The 22,080-nt window shown below is 40.4% G+C and overlaps 1 protein-coding gene across 4 annotated transcripts in view; it reads left to right on the top strand.

Moving 5' to 3' along the window:
- RESF1 (retroelement silencing factor 1) overlaps positions 1-20,307 on the top strand; it is a 39,329-nt gene extending 19,022 nt beyond the window's left edge. For 2 of the 4 annotated variants that reach the window (XM_055807809.1, XM_055807810.1), the window contains 4 exons: positions 10,306-10,383; positions 11,751-17,182; positions 17,975-18,049; positions 19,239-20,307. In XM_055807809.1, the coding sequence (XP_055663784.1) occupies positions 11,791-17,182; positions 17,975-18,049; positions 19,239-19,381 (5,610 nt within the window). In that variant the 5' untranslated portion in view covers positions 10,306-10,383; positions 11,751-11,790 and the 3' untranslated portion in view covers positions 19,382-20,307. Of the gene's footprint in view, positions 1-241; positions 1,559-10,305; positions 10,384-11,750; positions 17,183-17,974; positions 18,050-19,238 lie in introns of those variants that run through there. The other 2 variants (XM_027793019.2, XM_055807812.1) reach the window with 2 other exon arrangements.
- The last annotated feature ends 1,773 nt before the right edge of the window (positions 20,308-22,080 follow it).

Here is a 22,080-nt window from a genome sequence, read left to right as displayed (position 1 = left end):
AGTCTCTTTATATTGTCCCTTTTAAATGGAAATACTCTGTTCTTTTTAGAAAATGTGAAATCTCAAATGACTGAAACAGAAAAAGCAGAGGTCTGGAAGGAGAGTTTGTAGGGCTAAAACTGGGTGTTGCCCTGAGAATTGGGTTCTCTCCTGGTTGTGCTACAGAGTTCTGGTGGGAAGATGGGAAAGTGATGCAACTAAAGGCATTGCAGATGTTAATAGTCTTGTATGTTTTGTGCAGAGCTCCAGCTTGGCCCTGGGCAGTCCGCTGACCCACAGAAAGTTAGATCCAAAGCAACAAGGGTTAAGCAGGAAGGTTTGCCCAGCTGTGCCTGAGGGTGAGTAGATAGGAGTCTTTGGCAATAAAGAAAAGAAAAGGGGCTGGATGGGCAGTCAGGCTCAAGTGCTTCTGAATCAATTGGACCCCCTGCTGTGGCAACTCAGGGATCCCAGCACCTGTGATGGGCATGGGCTGGGGATGCATCATGGTGCAGTTTCCCCTTCCAGGCATGGTACCCCAGTCTCCTTCAAGGGACAAGTGCCTGGAGTGAACTAGGAAGAGCTGCTGGCTGCTCATGTCCCTGCCCTGGGTGTCCTGCCCAAGGTAATGGCTGTCTGGTGTGTCTCTCTTGTTCCTAGGAGAAGCAGCCATCTCCCACTCCCTGACTCAGCTCCAGGACTCACAGCACCCCTGGTTTTGTGCCAGTGCTGCCCCAAACACCGCTTCCGAGTTAAGGGTCCCTTTCTGTTAATACATGTAAACCTGAAAAGGCTCCATAAGAATCAATGTAAATAAATAGCAGAAGGAAGGAAGGGGAGCCGGCAGGACTAAATCGCACACCAGGGACCCTGACTCCACTCACCACAAACTTAAGGACAGGTATAAATTCTCCTCACTTTACTCATGTGAAAAAGGAAAGCTGGCTTACTCTCATTCTCTCTCACTTTCTTTCTCTCTTCACTGCAAGCTCAGACACTTCTGTCATTAGTCGCTCGTTGTTGCTCTAAATTTCTTTAGATTGGAATTGGATAATTGCCCAGGTTCTGGGAGACCCATTTGTCAAAGGAACCTCTGTGGATATAGCCCCTGTTTGGTGGTGTGTTAGTAGTTACTGACTCTCGGATTCAATGGGCTGATTGAAGATATGATTCTTCAGTAGTATGATTCCTGATGTATTGCCAACTATTTTTAAGGAGCTCTGTAACAAACTGTTTATGCTTGTACATTCACGTTCCTGTATTTTATTTTCTGATAAATAAGACCCTGAGTTTTGCTGTCATGATTTGTGTGTCTCACTGGGAATTTGGACGTTAAGCCTGTATGCTTGCTACCCAGGACCTTGGAGATCCCAAACGTAGGCACCAGTGAGGAGATGATCCCGACCAAGTAGTGCCCTGGGCTTGTGTGGCAACAGCAAAATGACACCACTAAGCAGTGACTGCAGAAAGCACTGAGGAGAGTGATGTATGAACTGCTGCCTGGGAGCCCTGATGGGAGCACTCCTGAGGAGTGGCTGGCCCATGCCTTGGTGATCCTCCCTGTTACTTGGGATGCCAGGTGAGGGCACTTTCCTGGGAACTGAGTGATACCTATTAGGCAGATTGTAAGGAATTTGGAATAGAAACAGGATAGTCCTCACTTGCAGGGTGGTGTAATTGTTACCTATTTAACAAGTGCCTTATCCCAATAAACCTCACTCTGTGCCTTGAAACTATTCCTTCAAGGGGTTCATAGCAGCAGAGGCTCTGACTACAACAGCACAATTTGAACTAATTTCTCCACACCAGTTTATTTTTGCACTCTTTGAGTGTATGAATGGCTCTTAGTCACATGCACGAGCACTACATGTAGGGGTGTATATATAGTAGTGAGAGATAGCTTTTTAATGCTGTTGTACTGGGTGTTCAGGCTAACAGTTTACATGAGTAAACTCAAAGTTAAATTGAAGATCCTCTCAGTTAAGATGTTCATTCTTAGTTTGTGTTCCTACGTTTTTACATGTATATATAAATTTTTATGTCAAGTTTGATTTAAGAAAAAAGAAGTGGGAGCTCAAAATGCAGTTTTAACTTAAGTTCCCACATATAAGTGAAATGCATAGCATCAGTATCAGCAAAGCATGTTGGCTTGAATGTGATGCCAATGTGCAGTTACCTCTGGGCTCAAGCCAGATCTTATTTGGCCAGCTAAAAATACATAGCAAGATTAGGTCAGTCTGTACTTGGCCGAAGAGACAAGACTTGACACCTAAATGGAAATAATTGGTATGTTTATTAATTAACCCTTACATACAAGTCGTCATCTTGCAAACCTGAGGCAGACAAACTACTTTTATTCGCATTGCTTTCTATACCGTGCATTACTTCCTGACTGTTTATATCCCTGATTAATTTATGTATACTTGTGTGCTGTGGGGATATTGTAGGACAGCCTCTGTGCTGTCTGCATTCTCCACCTGATTATCCCAGGACAGCCATGGCACTGGAGCACAAGGATCAATTTGTAGCAGTTGATACCTTTAATGCCTTCAGCATGCTGAATTTCATCATGTTGTGATGGGACTAGCTGATTGATTAGTGTGGAAGTGGATATGCCAGGAAAAAAGATGAGCCTGTGATTCAAGAATCTGTTACCTGAAACTAATAAAACAGTAGTTCTAAATAAGGCATATTGGCTGTGAGTTTTACATGCTCTTTGCAGCCCTGTACTGAGTGTGGCTGGGATGGAGTTAATTTTCTTCACAGCAGCTGTGTGGTGCTGAATTTTGGATCTGTGGCTAAAACAGTGCTGGTAACTCACCAGTGTTTTGGTGACTGCTGAGCAGTGCGTGCACAGCACTGTTATCCCAAATCAGGGTTGTTCAAGCTGATCCACGTGCAGAGTCAAGATACTAGTTAATTGCATGTCTGCGCAGAGATGGGTACTCAGTGGTAAGTAAACAAAGCTAGCACACCTCTTAAAGCATATAAATTGTCTTACCCTGTGTTGAACAATTGTTTACAATTGCATTTAGTCACACTGTTATAAAAATGAACTAGAGTCAATTTGCAGTTTGAACGATTAATTTATTGAGATTAGCAAGCAAAGCAGTGCTGGGCGGCCGGGGAGTCAGCACTCCACCAACGGCTCACAATTTGCAGGTTTGCAGCATTCCTTTTTATACGTTCTTCTTTTGATTTCCGAGAAATCCCCTCCTTACTCCATTTCCTGGGTTTTGCATAAGCTTCAGTCTATTGCGCATGCTCTTGTCTGTTACTAGGGGTCATTTGTCCTCCTTCGGTGATCTTGGGATGCGGAGAATATATGTGGCTGATTCTTGTACAATTGCATATCCTGTTTGATTTCTTTGTCCTTATTTGGCATACCTGCAAAACCCACTGTACACACTTTCGTGAACAGCTTTGCAATCTTTACAACTGCAGTTTTCCACTTGATTGTGCAAACATGAATTACAACTGCGCTTTCCTTCATTTCAGTACAGACAACCATTACAGCACTTAATTCTCATTGGTTCTTACAAGCCCCCTCTCCCATTTAAAGGTGCATGTTCGGGGGGGGGGGTGCTTTGTTAGTAGGGGGCTTGCTTTGCTCGAGGGGGGATCTTCTAGTATGCTAGTTAGGATAGTTCGAGTATAGGTCAAGTAATTTTCTGTTTGGTCTCATTAACCATTTTGTTCTCCTTGAGCTGATCTTATTATTTCTTTGTGGGAGAGGAGGATGGAGAATGTCTGATCATTACTGATGGGAGATAAGAGAGATCTATGAGAGGACAGAGAATGTCTGAAGAGAGATGTATGAGAGGAGGATGGAGAATGTCTGATTTGACAGGAGATAGAGAACAGCTGGGTATTATGAAGGAAAGTAAGAAAGATAAACATGGTTATCTAGCCAAAAAGTGTTTGCATGCTTGTAATAATATATAGCTATGTAACTGCATAAACAGTTTCTGCCCTGAGCCTGGTGGTACCTGCAGCTGGAATTTATATCCAGACTGAGATATATTAATATGACCTCTGCACAATAGTGTCTCTGGTTGAACCACAACCGGAGTCTATGCCTTCATACGCCACATCTCTTAGCTTGACTTATTTATGGTGTCTATGCCTTCCCTCAAGGCCATATCTTATTAACTATTTATAAGGGTTGATTAACATCCTCGGGTTTTTTCAAATTTTTTTCATTATAAATATTTACATATTTATTTTTAAGATAAATAATTATTGTATCAAAATCTTCCTTTGAGACTGTATAAAGGAAGAATTTATCTTTTTCCCTTATATTAAGTCTCGCCTTAGTTGGTCCACCCAAGATCAAACAACGTCCCTTATGTGAGTACATATGTATTAATTCAATGTACAAACATTAGAACTCCTACAGTCACAATGCATATCACCACCTTTATCGGTGAACCTAAATCTGGTACCCAAGAGGTCAGCCATTTCCATGTTTCAGCAAAGACAATAGAAGTGTCATCCTTTTGCATCTCATGTAAAATTTTAGTTTGTTTCCAAATATTGTTGATCTTCTACTGCTCTGAAACACCACCACACACACCCCTTAGATGCTAATAGCATGTCAAATAAAGCCATTCTATTCTGAATAGTATTTTCTGCTAATTTTGATACTTCCTCCTATGATGTGGACGCTGCATCCCAGGTCTCATTTCCTATTTTCTCTACTATTGCTGATACATTTATTATAGCTTTTTTGAGCTCACTTACTCCTAACCGTGCTGTAGGTCTTTCAGTCAAAGGATTACTTCTCTTGTGTCTCTTCATATGCGATCATACCCATAATCCTGGTGCCAATTCTTCGACTGTAGTTAAATTGGGTAATATGGCTCCTAAAGTACGAACTCCTGACCAATGTACAGGTAAGGCCTTTCTTGCTTTTGTGCCGCTGATCCAATACCAGTCTGTTCCTTCTGTGACTGGCCAAGATCAGACTTGGGTTTTAAGAACTGGTGTCAAAACATCAATTGTATTATTATTATATTTTGGTTATTTCCAAATGAAAGTTGGATAACCTGTTTTGCTATCTAATTTACTTATTCCTTTTGGGGCACTGGATACCCCAAGTGCAATAATTTGCTGGGAGATTGGGGTAGTTACTTCCCGTTCCTTGTCTTCTATTCCTCGGCTTATATTGAAAGACTTATTTGTCCACAATTCTCCCCAAGAGACGTTAGCAGTGGTGGGAATCCCAGTTAGAGGTATTCCGTTTTCTGAGGTTTCTGGGAGGTGTGTACAGACCCAACAATTGTTTTTGCTCACTATTTGTATCATTTTCTGTCCTCCCAAGGATCCTTTCGTGGCTGCTTCTTAGGATTCCTGCATTGTCCTATCACTAGCTAAGCAAAGGACAGCAATTTATAGGAGTATTTTTTTGTTACAAGGAAGTTAGTGTTTCTCTAGATGTGCTCTATCACTACTAGCTCTTATTAGTAGTATGCAATAATGCAAAATGAACTAGATTATACTTAAGAATTAAAGATGTGATTTTTCAAAATCCCTTGTACGCTTCATCAAAGTTTAGAAGTTTTTAATTTACAGTCCCCAGTTTACTTAGTGATCCACTGTTTCATCACTCTGTAATATATTCAGGAGTCTGTTCCTAATTTCAGTGCTATGTCAGCAGGCAGACCAAACAATATATGGTCCTTTCCACTTCTCTTTTAGGGGTTTGTCTTTCGAACTTTGAGGCAAACCAAATCTCCTGGTCAAAACTGATGCACTGGGGAGTTCAAAGGTAAAGGAGCTCTTTGGTTCACATATCTTAATGACCTGTCTCCTCTCATTGGTACAGCAAGGGAAAGCTGCTGTCCGTCCTGAAAAGGTGTCTACTAAAACAAGCAAATACGTAAGTATTTACTGATTGCAGCTTGGTGACTTAGGAAAATCTATTTGCTAGTGTTCCCCAGGAGTAAATTCCTGTGTTGGTGAGAAGGCATTCCCATGAGTTTACATGCATACAGCTGAAGTGTGGCACCCTACTTGTTGCAGCCCGCACTGTCAGTCCTTTAGCTGGATACAGGCTAGGCTTCTTTCACAGTGCAATAGAATCATTTAGGTTGGAAAAGACCTTTGCGATATCAGGTCCAACCATTAACCTGGCACTGCCAAGTCTATGGCTAAACCATGTGGCTAGACACATCTATCTGATGGAGAGGGTGCTCTGTCTGGCGCAGGTAGAGGTTGTGATGTTGGCAGGGTAACTTAAGGCACTGGTACACGGGTCTTGACTACTGCTGTCTACTCGAGAGTGTTTTCCTCTTAAGTATTTCATGCTTCTTTTATACTCCTATTGAATACTTTTTTGTTTCAAAACTGTCTTTGATCTTCTCGAGTTACTATTTAATCTAGATGATGATTGTATTCTGCAGCAATGAGAGATGGGACGCTGTTTGATGCAAACAAATGTCGATTTATTGTACACAAGCACGAGTTTATATATATTTTCAGAAGCTGCACGCTTTTAAACAGATTGGTTCTTTAAGCTAAGCATTGCATACTAGGCAATCCCTGATTGGTGGTTAACTACAAACAAAGGACACTTTTTAAGTGTTTACAGTCATCAATTAACAGCAAGGTGTTACCTCTCCTTGGCACCAAGGGGCCACCCCCACTCCCCTGTCCTCTCTTATGACTCATCATGTTAATTGTTGTGTCTATTCACACTCCTTGTCCTCCCAGGCACATTCCCCTCAGCTAACTGATTGCCATGCATGGTCCTAATTTCCAGGCCTGCTCTTGCAGTATTCCTCTTCAACACCATCAGTTGGTGGTTGATGAGCATCTTTGCTTTTGACTTGATAATTTTGAGCAGATGCCCTCCCAATAAACCAGTCTTTAGCATTCAGACACACCAGGTATTAAAAAGTAAAAGAAAGTTATTTTTACTTTACCAGGTATTGTTATCCACCCCATTTGTCAGAGGTTGACTATAGCAGCAACCCCAGAATAAGTTCTCCCAGCCTGTTACAGTCCACAAGATCCGTGTATTGGTACTTAACAGACCATGCTTATGCCACGGGGGCTTGAACAACACCTACCTGTCTTTGTGTTGACATAGCCTGGCGATGGATGCTTACCTCCATAACAATTTTTCAGGTGGTGGGGATCTTCAGTGTTTTGATCCTCTGCTGCTGGTCTTAGCCCACAGTTGGTGAGCTATCTTTTTATACCCTTTAATTTCAGCAACCAACCTGCTTTCTGCATTTTCTGACTCTCTATTTGAACTGATTGTCCATGTTCCCTGGTGAATCACAGAAACCAATTGACAGGTCAGCAGTTTACCTGATGATCATCATGCAGGTGTCTTAGCTGTTGTCTTTTTGCATTTACCATTTAACTGAAATGCTGAATACATTAATGCTAAATACGTTAATACTACCAAGCTGCTTTCTGCAGAAATGGTGTTGACAGGTCAGTAGTTTACCTGATGATCATCATGCAGGTGTCTTAGCTGCTATGTTGTTGCATTTACCATTTAACTGAAACGCTGAATACATTAATGCTAAATACATTAATACTACCAAGCTGCTTTCTGCAGAAATGGTGTTTGCTCGGGGCTGGCCATTCAGTTACTGTCCAGTCTTGGCACAGTAGTTTCCACACCATGGTTCTGTGGCGTCTTGCTGCATTTGTGTTAACTTTTTCTTCCAGCAATGTGTAGGACAAGGGGTGTGACCTCGTGAGTCCACTCCATGTCCACTGTCTTTTTGACTGGTGATAGTGAACTGGTTTTGGGTGTGCTTTCTATACTCTAGGTGTCAACTGTTACTGTGATCTTGGTTGGTCCCTCATGAGTCTGACACATTGCTGAGTCTCATATTCTCCCTGTGTTTTCCCTGTTAGGTGTTTTCTGGCTCCAGTGTGCACATGTACAGACTTTAGTGTTAAGTTACAGTGTTCAGTGAATGAAGTATTAAATCTTTGCTGGAATGTCTTAGCCAATCCAATAGATCAACTGTAGAGGAATTATAGAGGAATGCAGCTGGGTTAATTAACATTGGTAATATACAGCTGTGGGCTTGCTTCAAGAGCGGTGGGTTGGCTGATGTGGATAATGTGCAGCTGTGGCTGGTTCCTGCTAAGTAGTTAAATAGCTCTAAGGGGGATGGAAGAGGAGCTCTGGATGAAGAGAGACCTGGAAGAAGAAGAGGGAGGAGAGAGAGCGCCTGGGACATAGGAGAAACAAGGAGAGGCCCTGGGAGAAGCAGAGAGAAGAACAGGGCCCAGATGAGGAGAGGCTGCTGGAAGAGGCCAGACACAGCAGAGAGAAGCAGCAGGGTGGACTGGCCTGAAGAGGATGAAGAAACAGCACAGACAGTAGATGAACCTTTGAAACCTTGTGGGGGATCAGTGGCTGTGCCAGGGCAAGGTGTGGGAGCTACTTCTTGAAGTTAACCTGGTATGGGATGGTAAAAGCCTTGTTGCAACTGGCTAGTTTTGCTAGTGCTGCGACAATCAACTGCCTGTAACAATTTATTCTGCGTTTTAGGCTTCATTTGTTTTCTTCTCTATGTATTTTCTTAGAGGAGGGCCTCTCAGAAGTAATTAGTAACAAACATTGGCAATAAAAATTGAGGTCTTTCCGATCAGAAATTAATTTAGATGTTTTGTGTAGATTAAGGCTATTAGAAAACAGAAGGAAATGTAACCTTCCACTGTTTGGATGTATTGTTCCTTTTCCCCTTTATAGAAACCTGTAGCAGTTAAACTTGCTGGGCTTTATATTATATAAAGTACTGAGGCCTGAGAAACAGGCCCTGAGACAAAGTTGACCTCCAGATGAACCTACCAACCAAATATTTTTATATATATTTAGTATTCGATCATTAATGGAATATGCATGATTGTTAGTGAAATATGTATGATCATTAGCAAAAGATGTAGCTCAGATAAAATATAATCATTAGCAAAGACAGAGTGCATCCTTCCTTGCTTAAAGGCAGGTGGTCAAGGCCTCAAAACCAGACACATGGCCTTGTTTGGAAACTGGTGGTTAAAATCGGGTAGGTAAAGGAAACCCACTTGGTTCCTCCCTGAGCCCTGGCCAGGCTTTGGTGGGATTGGAGAGGAGAGTGAAACCAGATGTTTCTGCATTTGTAATTTGTAATTATGTGAGCTTGTTTATTCAACAGTATGAAACTTGGACCTTTTTGCAGTGGCTTTGGAGACCTCACCTACAAGGGGATGCCCTGCACAGGACTTCCCAATTGCTGGGACAGGCCTGCCAAATCCTCACTGCAACAGGGGCTCCCCAGTGACTGCAGATCTGGGTGACGGTAGCGTATTAGGGTGATTGGTGATGTATCTTTTTTAATCACTATAGCTAACCTTACGTAGTAATGATTAGGTGCATTACCTTGTCTCGTTTTATTCTTATAGTCTGCTGTATATAGTAGTAATTAGATGCCTTGCCTTGTCTTATTCTTGCTATATTATTTCACTTACTATTCTATTGCTTTAAATGTAAGTAAAGATAATCTCACTTCTTTAACTTGGTGTCTGTGTCTGTTGTGCTGACCCTGTCTATTGGCAAAACAATAGATGACCCAAATTCCCCTGAAACCTTTCTGTGAGGTGAACGTGAGGTGTCTCTGCAGAGTGATTCAGAGTCACTACATAAGACAGAGGCCAGAGCCACACCTAAAACTATTTGACAGAGAAGTCTACGTGTAGCTGTTTTAGTTGAATGATAGATTTGTTGAAGAGCTGTGCTGTTACTTCCTGCTTTCAGTGGGGATGTCTCTCCATTCCCTTTCTATGCATTGTCAATCAAAAGTTGGCAGTTGCCTGTGTGGTAGTTGCTGGTGGTTTCTGAGGCTTGTGGTCAAGGTGAGGAAGTAGCAGGTGAAGGAGTGGAGCAATCGTATGTGCTTTCAGAGTTTTGTACTGATAATGAACCTCTCAAATGGTCTTCCTAAGACAAGTGCTTTCTGCCAAATGCCACTTTTTAAAGTAGCATGTTTTGTTGTATTGGTTATAAAAATTTGAAGATTGTCATCAGTCACAAACTTAATTTTCTTAATCCAGCTAATAATGATGATGAACTGTGGTTGTACTGATTTTTATGGTCTTGACAGTGACAAGACTTGGGTTTACTCTTGGCAAAGTTGTGTTGCACATAGTCAATATTTTTCCTCTGTTCAGCAAGAATTTTACAGTTACTACTAGTTGGCATCTTAATCTTGTTTATATACCTCGATCATATTTCTGGAATGTATAAATGTCTTTAAATTTCTTCAGCAGTAATCTAATTCAAGGACATGGTTGTTTTATCCTCTGATTATTTTTCAGGAAATACCCAGTGTATCATTAGCAGTCTGAAATCTTTAGCTTGGATGCAAAAGCCTGTTTTCTCATTCCTGCATCACTGTAAGTATTGCCTTAATGTTATTGATGTTTTTTACAAATTTCACATGCGACTTTGTTTTCCTGTTTTCTTTTCTTATTGGTGTCTTTGAGAGTGGAACAAGTAAAAGAGAGAGTGAAGGAAGATAGAGCTATCTTTGAATCTTGATGTAAGACCTGGAAAATTATAAAGCTTGTGTCTCTTATAGGCCAGATCTGAGTGATGCTTCTAATTTCTACGTTTGAAGTCAGGAGAGTCTTAAAATCTAAAAGAGCCCATGAAAGAGAAAATTAGGAGCCTTGAGTGATCTGGGAGAAATTACCTGAAACATTTTGTTGGGAAATTGTCTTTACACCCTGCATAAAGTGAGGTGTTTGCTCTGTGCTAGGTGGGTTTGACCATACTGAGAGGAACTTACTGACATGCAAGCAGCATTCATGCTTGTAGGTTGTCATGTTTGTTTGTGCCTTTCTGTTCTTGAAGACTGAAATAATATTTGTTTTGAAGATGTTGTCTTTTAACAAGTTCCCAGAGGTTGTTCAGAAGTAACATGCTCACCCAGTTGGGCTTTTGGTAATCAATGTAAATTCAGGAATATAACATATGAAGAGTTAGAGATTTGTGACTTCACCTCCTGGAGGTGTATTTATTGCAATAGTAGAGGTGATGATATAATCTCTATGCTTCATGCCTTCTGCTGGCTGAGTAAGTCAGAATTAGGGGTGCTTTACTTGTAGCTACATGTGCTGTTCACTACAGTCACAGAGTCATCTTCCTCAACTATTAGTAACCACTCACAGTGTTGCGGAAGGGCAAATGACATGTAAAATAAAAACAAGTGGGCCACATTATTATGAGAGATCTTCACTGAACCCAAATTAATTTTATCTTTTGTTTTCTTTGAAGGTGTAATTGAAGTTGAATCCTCTTGTCTGAAAACTGAGTGACCTGTGTTTTATATCTATATATATAAATACGTGCTGCTTATGCTCAGCTCTTGAGCATTGCTAATTGTATCATGTTATGCAAAATACATTGGGTTTTTTCCGTTGGTTTTGGGTGAGAAGGTAAATACAGCAATCTATAGTTAAATTAAAAAGTTGAATGACAATAGAATTAACGGACTAATGTGAGGATTTTGTTATTCATCAGACAGTCAATAGAATTGTTAGCTGCTACTCTGTCATTTTGTACCTTAACTGTGTTCTGGCAAATAATTTATGCAACTTGACAACTTTGATGTCCATGGGATGTGCCAATGGAGTTGCCCTTCTGCTTAGCAATTCAAGTTCAATGGTTTTGTTCATATTGCATTCTAAATTACTCCTTGGTAAGTGAAATAGGTTTTGATCGAAAGATCAAAGTTTGAATGTTGTTTTTTTTTTCTTAGCATTTTAGTTTTTGGCTGAAGAAAAAGAAATTAAGAAAAGATGGACTGGAATGCAAGATCACTCCAGAATGCTGATGCAAAGAAGAACCTGCAAAATGAAGAAGCATGTCACAATCAGTTGCTTTGTAATGCACATGATTTTCCTCAGACAAACATCTGTTCCTCTAAAAATGCATGCGCTTGTGCTGGAAATAACCAAATGGTATATCTGCCAACTAGCAATGTTGCCTTCCCTTTTGTAAATTCTGAAGGACTCAAAACTTCAGATCAGGCCTTACCAGAAGCATCTGTAGCTGGTAATGATTTATTTATTTCTAAATACTCAGTTAATCGACATCCACCACCCTACTTACCAATAGCTCCAAAACCTCCCAATCATACACCACGTTTGCAGGCAGAGATGACTCGGGCTTCTTGGCCAAACTCTGACGCCTACTTTTGTCCCCTTAGACAGTTACCTCCCCTGTCTTCTCAAATAAACACTGGAAATAACATGAGGAATGTACTCCGGGAACCTCAGTATGTCACCACAAACAGTTACACTGTGCAGCCACAAATACTGCAGCATAATTCTGTGAGAACTACAACATTATATCAAAGTAACATTCATTCCCAGAATAATTCTGTGTCCCTTGGTACATCTGGGCACCATGTCCAAAGCCATATGTATCATCCCAACACTCAGTTTAAAGTTGTACAATCGCTGAATCAAGATACTGAAGCAAATGTCCAGCTGCTACAACAATATCGACCAAGTCAGTTGGGATCAGAAACTCCTAGAGGATGTTGTGCACCATCTTTGTTGCCTGCCAACTGTGATTCAAGAGCTGCAGCACAATCTTCAATAGGTGTTCCACATGCTGTTCAAAATGTGCCTAATGGATACGCCTTTAGCCAACAGAGGCACCCATCAGATCCAAAAAATGCTTCTGGTTTTAACAGTTTTCAGCAATGCTATCAGAAACAGCAATCTGGGTCAGTCAGTCAATCAGTTAGGAATGTCTGTAATTCAAGGGGAAATGTGACAGCAAATCGGCCCTTTAATGAAATGCCTGTGCCACCCACCGGCATTTCCAAAGAACTGTATGAGATTGTACAAGAAATGGAAACTCTTTCTTCAGTGACTGCTTCAAAGCAACTTGGTGATCCTGTTTCAGTTCAGGAAGGCCAGACTAGTAGTTTAACGAATAGGCCTGTTAATTCTCAAATTTGTTCAGCAGCAGCAGTAGATGGAAAAACAATTACAAAGGACAGATTAGTTTGGGAAGCTCAAAGGCTGCACACTATTAAAAAAAAATGTGTCCTGCTTGAAAGGATGCATCATTACAGAAGGAAACTCTTATCAGCTTCAGAACATGACAAAGGTACTCCCCTGCTTCCTCCAAGTTATCAGGCTACTGTTGCCAATTGTCTTCCGTGGATGCCCAATGGAACTCTATCACCTTCCCCATCTGAAACAGCGAAGACTGAGTGTCCAATACTTGACTCTTCACCTGAAGAAAAAAATGACAAAAAAGCTGATGCTGATAACAGAGGATTAGAGGTGACTCAAAGTGACTCTCAGGTGGAGCAAGGAAGCCTTTCAAGCCCTGCTCCTATTCCCTCTCAGAGCAAACTACCAACTCAATTAAATAATCTTGAGAGCACTCCCATATCAGAACAAAAGGATTCATATGCCTTGGCCTCATCTCAAAACTCTGTGACATCCTTGAACAATGCTTCATGTTTTAGTCAAGTGGATAGCTCTGTCAAAACAGCATCAAAGAATGTGCCAGCTAACCCCAAGAACTCGTCATTTCTTCAGTTTGTATTGAGCAGCACAAATGTATTGAAAGAGAAGACAGCTGGTGCTACTGCTGATAAAATACTGACAAGTCTCTTGTGCAGTGAGAAACCACTGGTAGGTGTATCTGTCTCGGGTGGAAACTTACTAAAAGACACTAGTGAGAAGAATGTAGAAAGTGTGAAAGGTGAGCAGCCATTTATTGTTGACACAAACTCTTCTGTGTCAGAAACAACTGAATCTGGTGAAGTTAAATTCCAGAGTGATGTGGCTCAGAAAAAAACGCCATTTCCTGAAAATAAATCTGTTAAACAGAACAATTATCGTTACTCTATGGAAGAGCTAACTGCTTGCCTGGACTTGTGGAAAAAACATTCGTCAGAATCTGTAACTGTGCAAAATAGTCAGGTAAATGAAAGTCCCACAGCAAATCAGATTTCACTGCACATCCAAAATGCAAAAAATAGAGAACAAAATAATGTTCTTGTTAGTACAGATGAAGCAATTTTGCCTGTAACAACTGCTTCTGTAGGACAAAAAGTTGATACTTTAAGTTGCAATTTCATAAAAAGCGTTGAACTCCAAGTTGCAGTTGTCTCTCCTTTAGTACTTTCCAAACAGAGAACACAGAGTGAGCAGGCAGACAAAGGTCCAACATCTGCAGGTAAAACTTCTCCCGTGATTGATTCAGGAAGCATATGTAGCTTGCAAGAAGAGGGGAAAAGTGGTTTAAGTGTGGTAAATACCAGTAAAGGAACAATAGATACTGCTAGGTCATCACCCAGTGATTGTGTTCTGGTACAGAAGGTGGACCCGCATTTGCAACAGCCAAAATTAGCTGATGGAAACATAGCAAAAACCAGCGTGAATGCAAAAGGTTCATATGGTGAAAACCAAAGGGAAGCTACTAGTCAATCTGCACAAGATGCCAGAGGAAATCTGCAGCCTGAATTACAAAACAAGCCACCTCTTCCTGAATTGGGCATAAATTTTTCTAGTCAAATTGTTCAGGAAGGTATAAAAGACCATAAAGACAAGCAAGCTGTGTTAGAGACAGGAGATGAATCCACAGCAGTGTTGGGAGAACAGATGTTTTGTATTTCTGGTGTATGTTCTCTTGTTGAAGGTGATAGATTTTATAACCCACAAATAGCAAGTATCTTCAAGTCAGTCCCTGAGACAAATGCACCAAATGGTACCTCATCAGAAGGAAATGCAACTGACCCAAGACAAAAGGAACGACAGCTGGACTTACGTAAAAATAAGCTGAGCAATAATGCTCCCCAGAAAGAGACCTTGCTGCAAAAGATGTTGAATGAATCGTCAAGCTGCATGAGGAAAGCGGGTAAGATTTTGGATGGTATCACAACTAGTAATTTGGAGAAAGGAAGCAGTGGCAGTCCTCTTAAAACAGTTTCTACCTCAGAACAAAAAAAGTCATTCAATGCATCTTTCAAGCATCCTAAAAATTACTTGGAAATGCTTGCTGGCATAAACCAGGAGCTAGCTCAACGTACACCAGATGTCTCAATCAGTGTAACTGCTGAAAGAAATGTGTTTGCTGTTCAAAGGGGCAACAGTAAACAAAATAACATATCCAGTAAAACTAGCACAGAAAAAGACATGAACGTTTTTGGAGCAGAACCCATTAAATGTCTAAATGATCAGTTGTCCGAACTAGTGAAAGAGTTTCCGTATGGCATTGAAGGTGCCAATAGGCTGACAAAAGAACCAGTACAAAATGATTCTGTGGCTGAGCGGATGGAGAGTCAGCTTCAGAAAGAGACTCAGATCTGTGACAAGAATCCTCCTTCGAAGGATCCAGTAGATCAGATAAAAATTGTAGCATTAAGCGCTGATCAAATGCAAGAACTGTTTCCTGAACGCAACTCGAGTTCCTCTAGTGACAGCAAGACAGTAGTGAGTCAACAGTCAGAAAAGGCTTCAGCTGAGGAGAACCTTGAAGGTAGTATTCAGCCTCATCAGAGTCTATGTGAGAAGAAAGAAACCCCACAAAAAACCTCCAACCCCAGGAGAAAAAAAATTGAAAATTGTTCTTTAATGGGTTTGCTATCTGTAACACATACAACGCCCTGGAGTCCTGGTAAATTGGGAATGTCTGGTTCAGAGAAAAATGCTGATCAGCTTTCAAAAGCTGAAAATACTAGCTCTCTACAGAGACAAGAAGACAACAGTAAATCTGATGCTGAAATGAAGAACAGCTGTACAGTGGGAAACCTGCCGATTTCTGAAAAAATCCCAAATACTGATAGCAAAAATAAAAAAGATACTTGCGAATACACCTCTGTAATGAACAGAAAAGCTGAGCTAAAGGTGAATGATGAATACAAATCACTTGCAACAGAACAGGAAAAAATTGGACCACTTAATTCCTCTGAGAACCAGGATGTTGATAAAGCTAAAAAGAGTAGCTGGAAGGAAGAGCTGCAAATTGACAGAGCGTTCCCATTGTTAGGCAAAGAACTTAATTCTGACAAAAAAGATCATCAGACAGCCTTGGAAGAGTTGTCAGAGAAAGCTGGCCATCCAGATGCAGACAACATAACAAAGTCATCTGAAAAGCAAGAGACAGTTTTCAAAATGGAGTCCCTTTCAAAAGATAAAACCAAACCAGGTTTGGCAGTGAAATCCAAAACTGATATTCACAAATGTACAGAGTCAGTAACTGTTGAAATTAAGCACGCTGAAGTCATTCAAGGACAAAAAATTAAAACCTGTCAAGAGAACTCATCTGAAGAACAGAACTGTAGGAAAGAAAAGGAGATACTTGGGCAAGATGTAGGAATTAACATCAAAGAGAAAGCCAAATTGTCAGCAGAAATAAAACATAAAAAGCTGAATGGTCATCGTGCTGATGCTATGAAGTTCCCATATTTTGGCGCTATAGACTTTAAGTCAAGAAACCCTAAATATTCTCCGCATAAATCTATGAAAGTTTATCCTTCACAGGAGCAGCCATACAAACGGAAGAGGAAAGAAAATGTGATTGGGAGGAGAGACCCTAAGAAAACAAAAGTGGAAGAGGAAAAACTGAAAGAATCTGAAGCAAAGAATTCCAAGCAGCTTTCACGTAATTGCACGGTAAATACTGACAAAGCTAAAAGACTCAAAGCAGAAAATGGCTGGAAATCAAAGAGTTCATTAGCAGATCTCTCTGTGCTTAAGCTACAGAGAAAAAGGGCTCGATCTACTACCGTCTCTAAAAACTACTTTTCTAACAAAGAGAGATGTCATGATGGTCAAAACGGAGACAAATGCTCTGAGAAAACGTTTCCTGATAAAAATTTGCTATATTTAAATAGAAGAAATAACAGATTAAAATTGCATCTTCAAAAGGAACCAAAAAAACACTATCTGAACAGAGTGGGATTTAAACGTATGGCACAGGAATGCATATATCTGACAAAATTGGAGACGTCACCTGTCAGACCTGTCCGGCATATAAAGCCCAAAGTGTCACAAAACGATGCAAAAAGAGGTGCTTCTCTCTCAGAAGTTGAGAAATCATGCAAAATAGAAGTACTTGAATTTAAGTTGTGTCCAGAGATACTGTTCAGAGAACCAAGCACTGGTGAAGAAAGCTTAGCCACAAAGAATTCCTTGGAAAGAGAGAAGGCCATTGTGGCAGGTATGATGCTATCTTGATTATTAATTTGTAAGTCAATTGATTTGCAAGTAAAAAGTATTTTTTATATATATATATATACTGCTTTTAAATTCATGGTACACAGAACTACAGAGTGAAAACGCGGGACTCGAGAAGCTGAAGGTTGCAATAGCTTAGCTAGCTTTCTGACAGACTGTAGCTGTGTGTTAAGCTGAAAAAGAATGAGTCTTTTTCCTTCAATTTAATGTTTTATTCCTTTTCCTTAAGTTTTACAGAATACAGAGTAGTTCAGAGCATGTCAGTTTCAAGTAAAGTTGAGAAGGCTTAACCTGCTTGCACAAGGTAGCTTGGCTTGTTCATAGAAAGCAGATTCCCTTGGTGTAGTTACCAAAGGTGATCTGATCTGTGTTCAGCTTTCACCTGGTTGTAAATAAATCTGGCTGGCTAGATGGGGGAGGGGAAGATCTTTTGGAGCACTGAGATGGAGAGAGGGCTTGGGCCAGACATATCCTGCACACTGTTTCTGTGACCTTTGCTGTGTATGCTTTAAGCTGCCTTCTTTGCTCCTCTTCTTCCCTATCCTGAATCTTTCAACGTTTAATATGGTGCATTGTGAAGCGTATTTGTGTCAAATGTAGCATTTTGATTTTAGATAAAGCCAAATCTTAAGTTGTACGTATCAACACTTGTAGTCACTTTCACACCCAAATTTCCTTTTGCATGTGCTGGTCTATCTGCTAAAGCTTGATGCTGAATAGAGACCGAAACTTGTGATATACCAACCTCAAAACATTTTTTAAATTTTCTCTTTAGGTGTCAAAAGTAAAAAAGAAGATTGGTTAAAATGTAATCCAGTGAAGCAAAAAAAGCTGGAAGAGATCTTTACAGGTGAAATGACTCATTATTTATTTTGAAATATAAGTTAAATACTCTTTGCTTGATTTCAAATAGCTTGATTTACAGTAGCAAATCTTAATTAAGAATTTTAACTTATTCTTTACTAGCTCTGCTGCTGAAATGGAAGCTGTAGAGTGGACATATGAGTTTCAAAGATTTGTGGAGATTTTTATTGCTGTAAGAATTTGTTGTTGGAAACTATTGGAATTTTCCTGCCTACATGTGTGCAGTTGAATCAGAAGTAGCACTGGTGACAAGATGCAAGTACAATTTTAAACTGTAGGTAAAAACCAAGCTAACCCTTTCCCACTTTCAAATGTAGGAAGTAATGTAACAAAATCTAGTGTGAGCCGATAAACCAAAAACTGTTTTAATTTTATTTGGCTTTCACAGCAAGTTGACGCTGTCTGTGCATACACCCATGCTCACAGGTACTGGGACCTTTGTGTCCCAATAGTATGGACAGGATTACTTGTATGACACACAGAGGGAAAGTGGTGCCACTATTACATCTTTCTTGTTTCTCTTGATTGGCAAATTACTTTTTAGATGGTCTTTTGTACCCTTTAGGAGTCAATAGTTTGAACAGTGACATCTTTAATCTCAAGATCTTGGTTGTTCCATCCTTTGTAAATCTTGAGTGAGGTTGCTCCCCACTGTCTTTGTTTCTTTGCTTTAGATACCTTTCTAGCTATAATCCTGTTTTCCTACTGGTCTCACAGGGAGCAAAATGATGCATTCAGCATGCTGTAACCTTGTTAGACTTATCAGAGTGCAAATCCTCTGCTGACAAGTTATCTGTGGTGTGGTCTTGATGCAGGCAATGCATTTTGCAGTTTTTACATCTTTTATTGCTGTCGCATGTGTCCTTGGCTATTGGTGCCTGTCATTAATTCTTTTAGCCCTTTGTCTTGTTTCTCTCTTGCTTTTACAAATGCACATCTTCATTCATACCTTTCTTAGTATTCTTTAGAAATCTCTCTTACAAAGACACCCAAACAACCATTTGGTGCTTAAGGATGCTTGGAGATTGATTTAAATCTGAGGTGCCTGGTGCTTTAGGAAGGATGTTTGTGGCATTCTTTTTACAATGGATGGCCTTAAGTACCACATACATTAGGAGCAGTCATTTGATACTCTTCGACTTTTGGTTTAACCTCCCTCTCTGTCTGTCTTTCAGCTGAGGACAGTATTCCACTTGATACAGCTATACAGATCCTGGATGGCGGTGGTGAGGCTCCTCACACTCCAAACAAAGACTCAAAAGAGATGTTTCAGGCCTACAGGAAGATGTATCTGGAAAAAAAGATGCAAAAGCCATGATAGCACTCCTGTGTCATAGGTCTTATTCAATATAAATGGGAAAAACATGCCAACACTAAATGCTTTTTCCTGTTTACTTCATATTTCTGAAGAATAGTAAAACAAAAAAAATTATATTTTTTTGGTTGTTTGCAATTTCCCCCCCATTGCCTCATATTAAAAGATGCAGGAGTTAGTTGAACCTTGACAAAACCCCTCAAACTCACTTAAATTGTCATATTCTTTGTTTTCAGATTCTAGAAAATTTCTGCTTTCCATTGCTGGCAGTGGAAAAATATTGCTACTGGAAAGGGATTGCAGTGGATTCCCAAGCACTACACCTTCATTTTCTATTTATGCTAGTCTGGTTGTGGTGCTTCTAACAAGGCTTTCTGTTATTGTAGAAACTTTTTTTTTTTTTAAATGTAAACTGGGAATACAAATATAAAATCCTCAAAAAAACCATACAGGTCAGGGGATTCCACAAAGTATTTATGCTGCTATGTAGTTTTCTTACTTTTCTCTTTGTGGAACTTGTACAAATTGAACTCTCAGTTCTTCATCTGAACACAATGCTGTAAACCGATAGTTGACTAAGACTTCTCTTGTTTTTCTCTCCTCTTTTTTCACACTTAGAAGAAAAGTGCTGTTGTTGAAGCGCTGGGAGTTTGAATTCACTCCTGTCTGGACTACGTTGCTCGCTTTAACCAGACTGTAATTAATGTCTTTGTAAAATGTTCACTGTGACATAAGAGTTTTCTTTGTTGCTGGATATCTTTTGTTTAAGTGCCTTTTCATTATTGTTCAGAGTTTTGAATGAAATCATATTTTTTCAGAAATTTGGTACTTGATTCTTTCTATCTGTTTAAACCTTTATACTGAAAGTAAGAACTCAGTAGATATTTCACTGTATGATTTTTATACTTGAAATAAACTTTTGAAGGCTATGCCTTGTCTTTTTTTTTTTTAGTTTAAAAGTATAAAGTTGTGTTTATTGCAGTTAATTAAAATAGTCATTTGAGATATTCCTGTAGATGCAAACCAGCTTTAAAATAAGTGCCAGATCTTTCTTCTTAAGAGGTTTCATAGTTGCAAGTGAGGACTGGACTTGAGTCCAAGCTTTCTCTAGTGATCTCCTTAACAGCACATACTTACGCTTCAGAAAACACCAGGAATGTTTTTCTCTTCAGCATCTTGCCCCCTCCCACCCAGCTCTGACTTGGAAATTGGTTGTCATGAGTACTTAAAAAGCCTTCAGTACTGCTCCATTTCTCAAGATCTGTGCTTGTAGGCATCTTGGCTATAATTACCCAGGGGAACGTAATGTTATAATTTCCTAGCTCTATCTGTATGCTGAATGAAAAATTGGCTTTTGGGGATGAAGTCCTCCCCTTACATCATGTGTATGTTTCTTCTCTCAAACTAGGGAACTGTTCAGGAGGTTAACTCCCTTTCTGTCTGGCACAGCTATCCCAATAACTTTTCTTGCTGCATGCCCAGCTATTAGTCTGGGGGGAGCATTGCCACTGGAGGATTTTGTAATAATGTTGGCAACTCTGAGAAGGTTTTTGTTTGCATTTTCTTGAGAGTTTAGCGGCTGTATTAACTGCCTGTATTAAGGAAGATTCATTGTAGCCTTAAGTGTACCCAGTACAAACAAGACATAGTTCTGCCAAGTATTTGTTTTGGGTTTTGTTCTGCATAATGATACATGAGCCTGACTTAAATGCTTGAGTGAATTCTTTTCAATGGGAAATTATTCAATCCATCGACCCATGACGATTATATTCTAAATACTTGGAGAAGTTTGCTCACTGGCCCAGTGCACACAATAAGTGAGAATGCTAGTTTTGAGTCTCAGTGGCTGCATCTTCTTTCTTTTCTACCAAGGACTGAATCTTGGCTCTGTGACCATGTTTACACAATGACTTGTGCCTGCACTGCTTGGGTGCGGCTGGGATCTTTGGGGTAGAGTGGCCACATCCTGTCTGCTCGGTTCACGTGTTGGGTCACTAGCTATTCCGTAAGCCTTTGCACTTAAAGTACTTGCACTTTATGGCATGCCTGTAGCCTGTGCTATGCTTGCTGTGTAATTCCAGCATGCACCTGCATACTTAGAGAACTGTACCAGATGCTCTAACTCTGCTGCCATTTCTCCTGCTTCTTATTGAATAGTGAATGCTGTACCACTTATCTAAAGGATGGCGCACCTATGTTTAGTTACAGTCGGGAGATGTCCAAGGACCCTTATTGCCCCATGATGGATGTACAGACTGCTGAGTCCTTGGGTTGGTTGTCTTTAGAAGGGACATTTTGTCTTAGATTCCTGTTGTACATGCAACGTGGCGAAGATGGAGGCTTTAAACATGGCCACTAAGGAATAGAGTCTGCGCAGAGAGAGCTCCTCAAGGACATTGTCCAGGCACAAGATATGTTCATGTTGTTAACTTGATCCCTGTCCTGCCTGCCTTGGTTGGGTGCTGTAGGGATGAGGCTTTGCCTGGTGAGGCCCCCCCAGCCTTGCCAGTCATAACCTCCCTTGGCTTCTTGCTTCTGTTTCAGTTTTACGTTGCTATGGCACTAGTAAGTCAAGTGCATGGGAAAGGGTGTTGGGACTGTAAAACAGCCTGCATCATCATGCACCTCAAGCCTTCCCATGTCCCCTGGGGGACTATCCTCTTTCCTCCAATTATAAATGCTAGTAAAAAAGTCATAAATAG

Source organism: Falco peregrinus, chromosome 6 (assembly GCF_023634155.1).
Source record: "Falco peregrinus isolate bFalPer1 chromosome 6, bFalPer1.pri, whole genome shotgun sequence".
Lineage (NCBI taxonomy): Eukaryota > Metazoa > Chordata > Aves > Falconiformes > Falconidae > Falco > Falco peregrinus.
The sequence above is the reverse complement of the archived record's forward strand: the minus strand, read 5'-3'. Positions and strand labels throughout refer to the sequence as shown.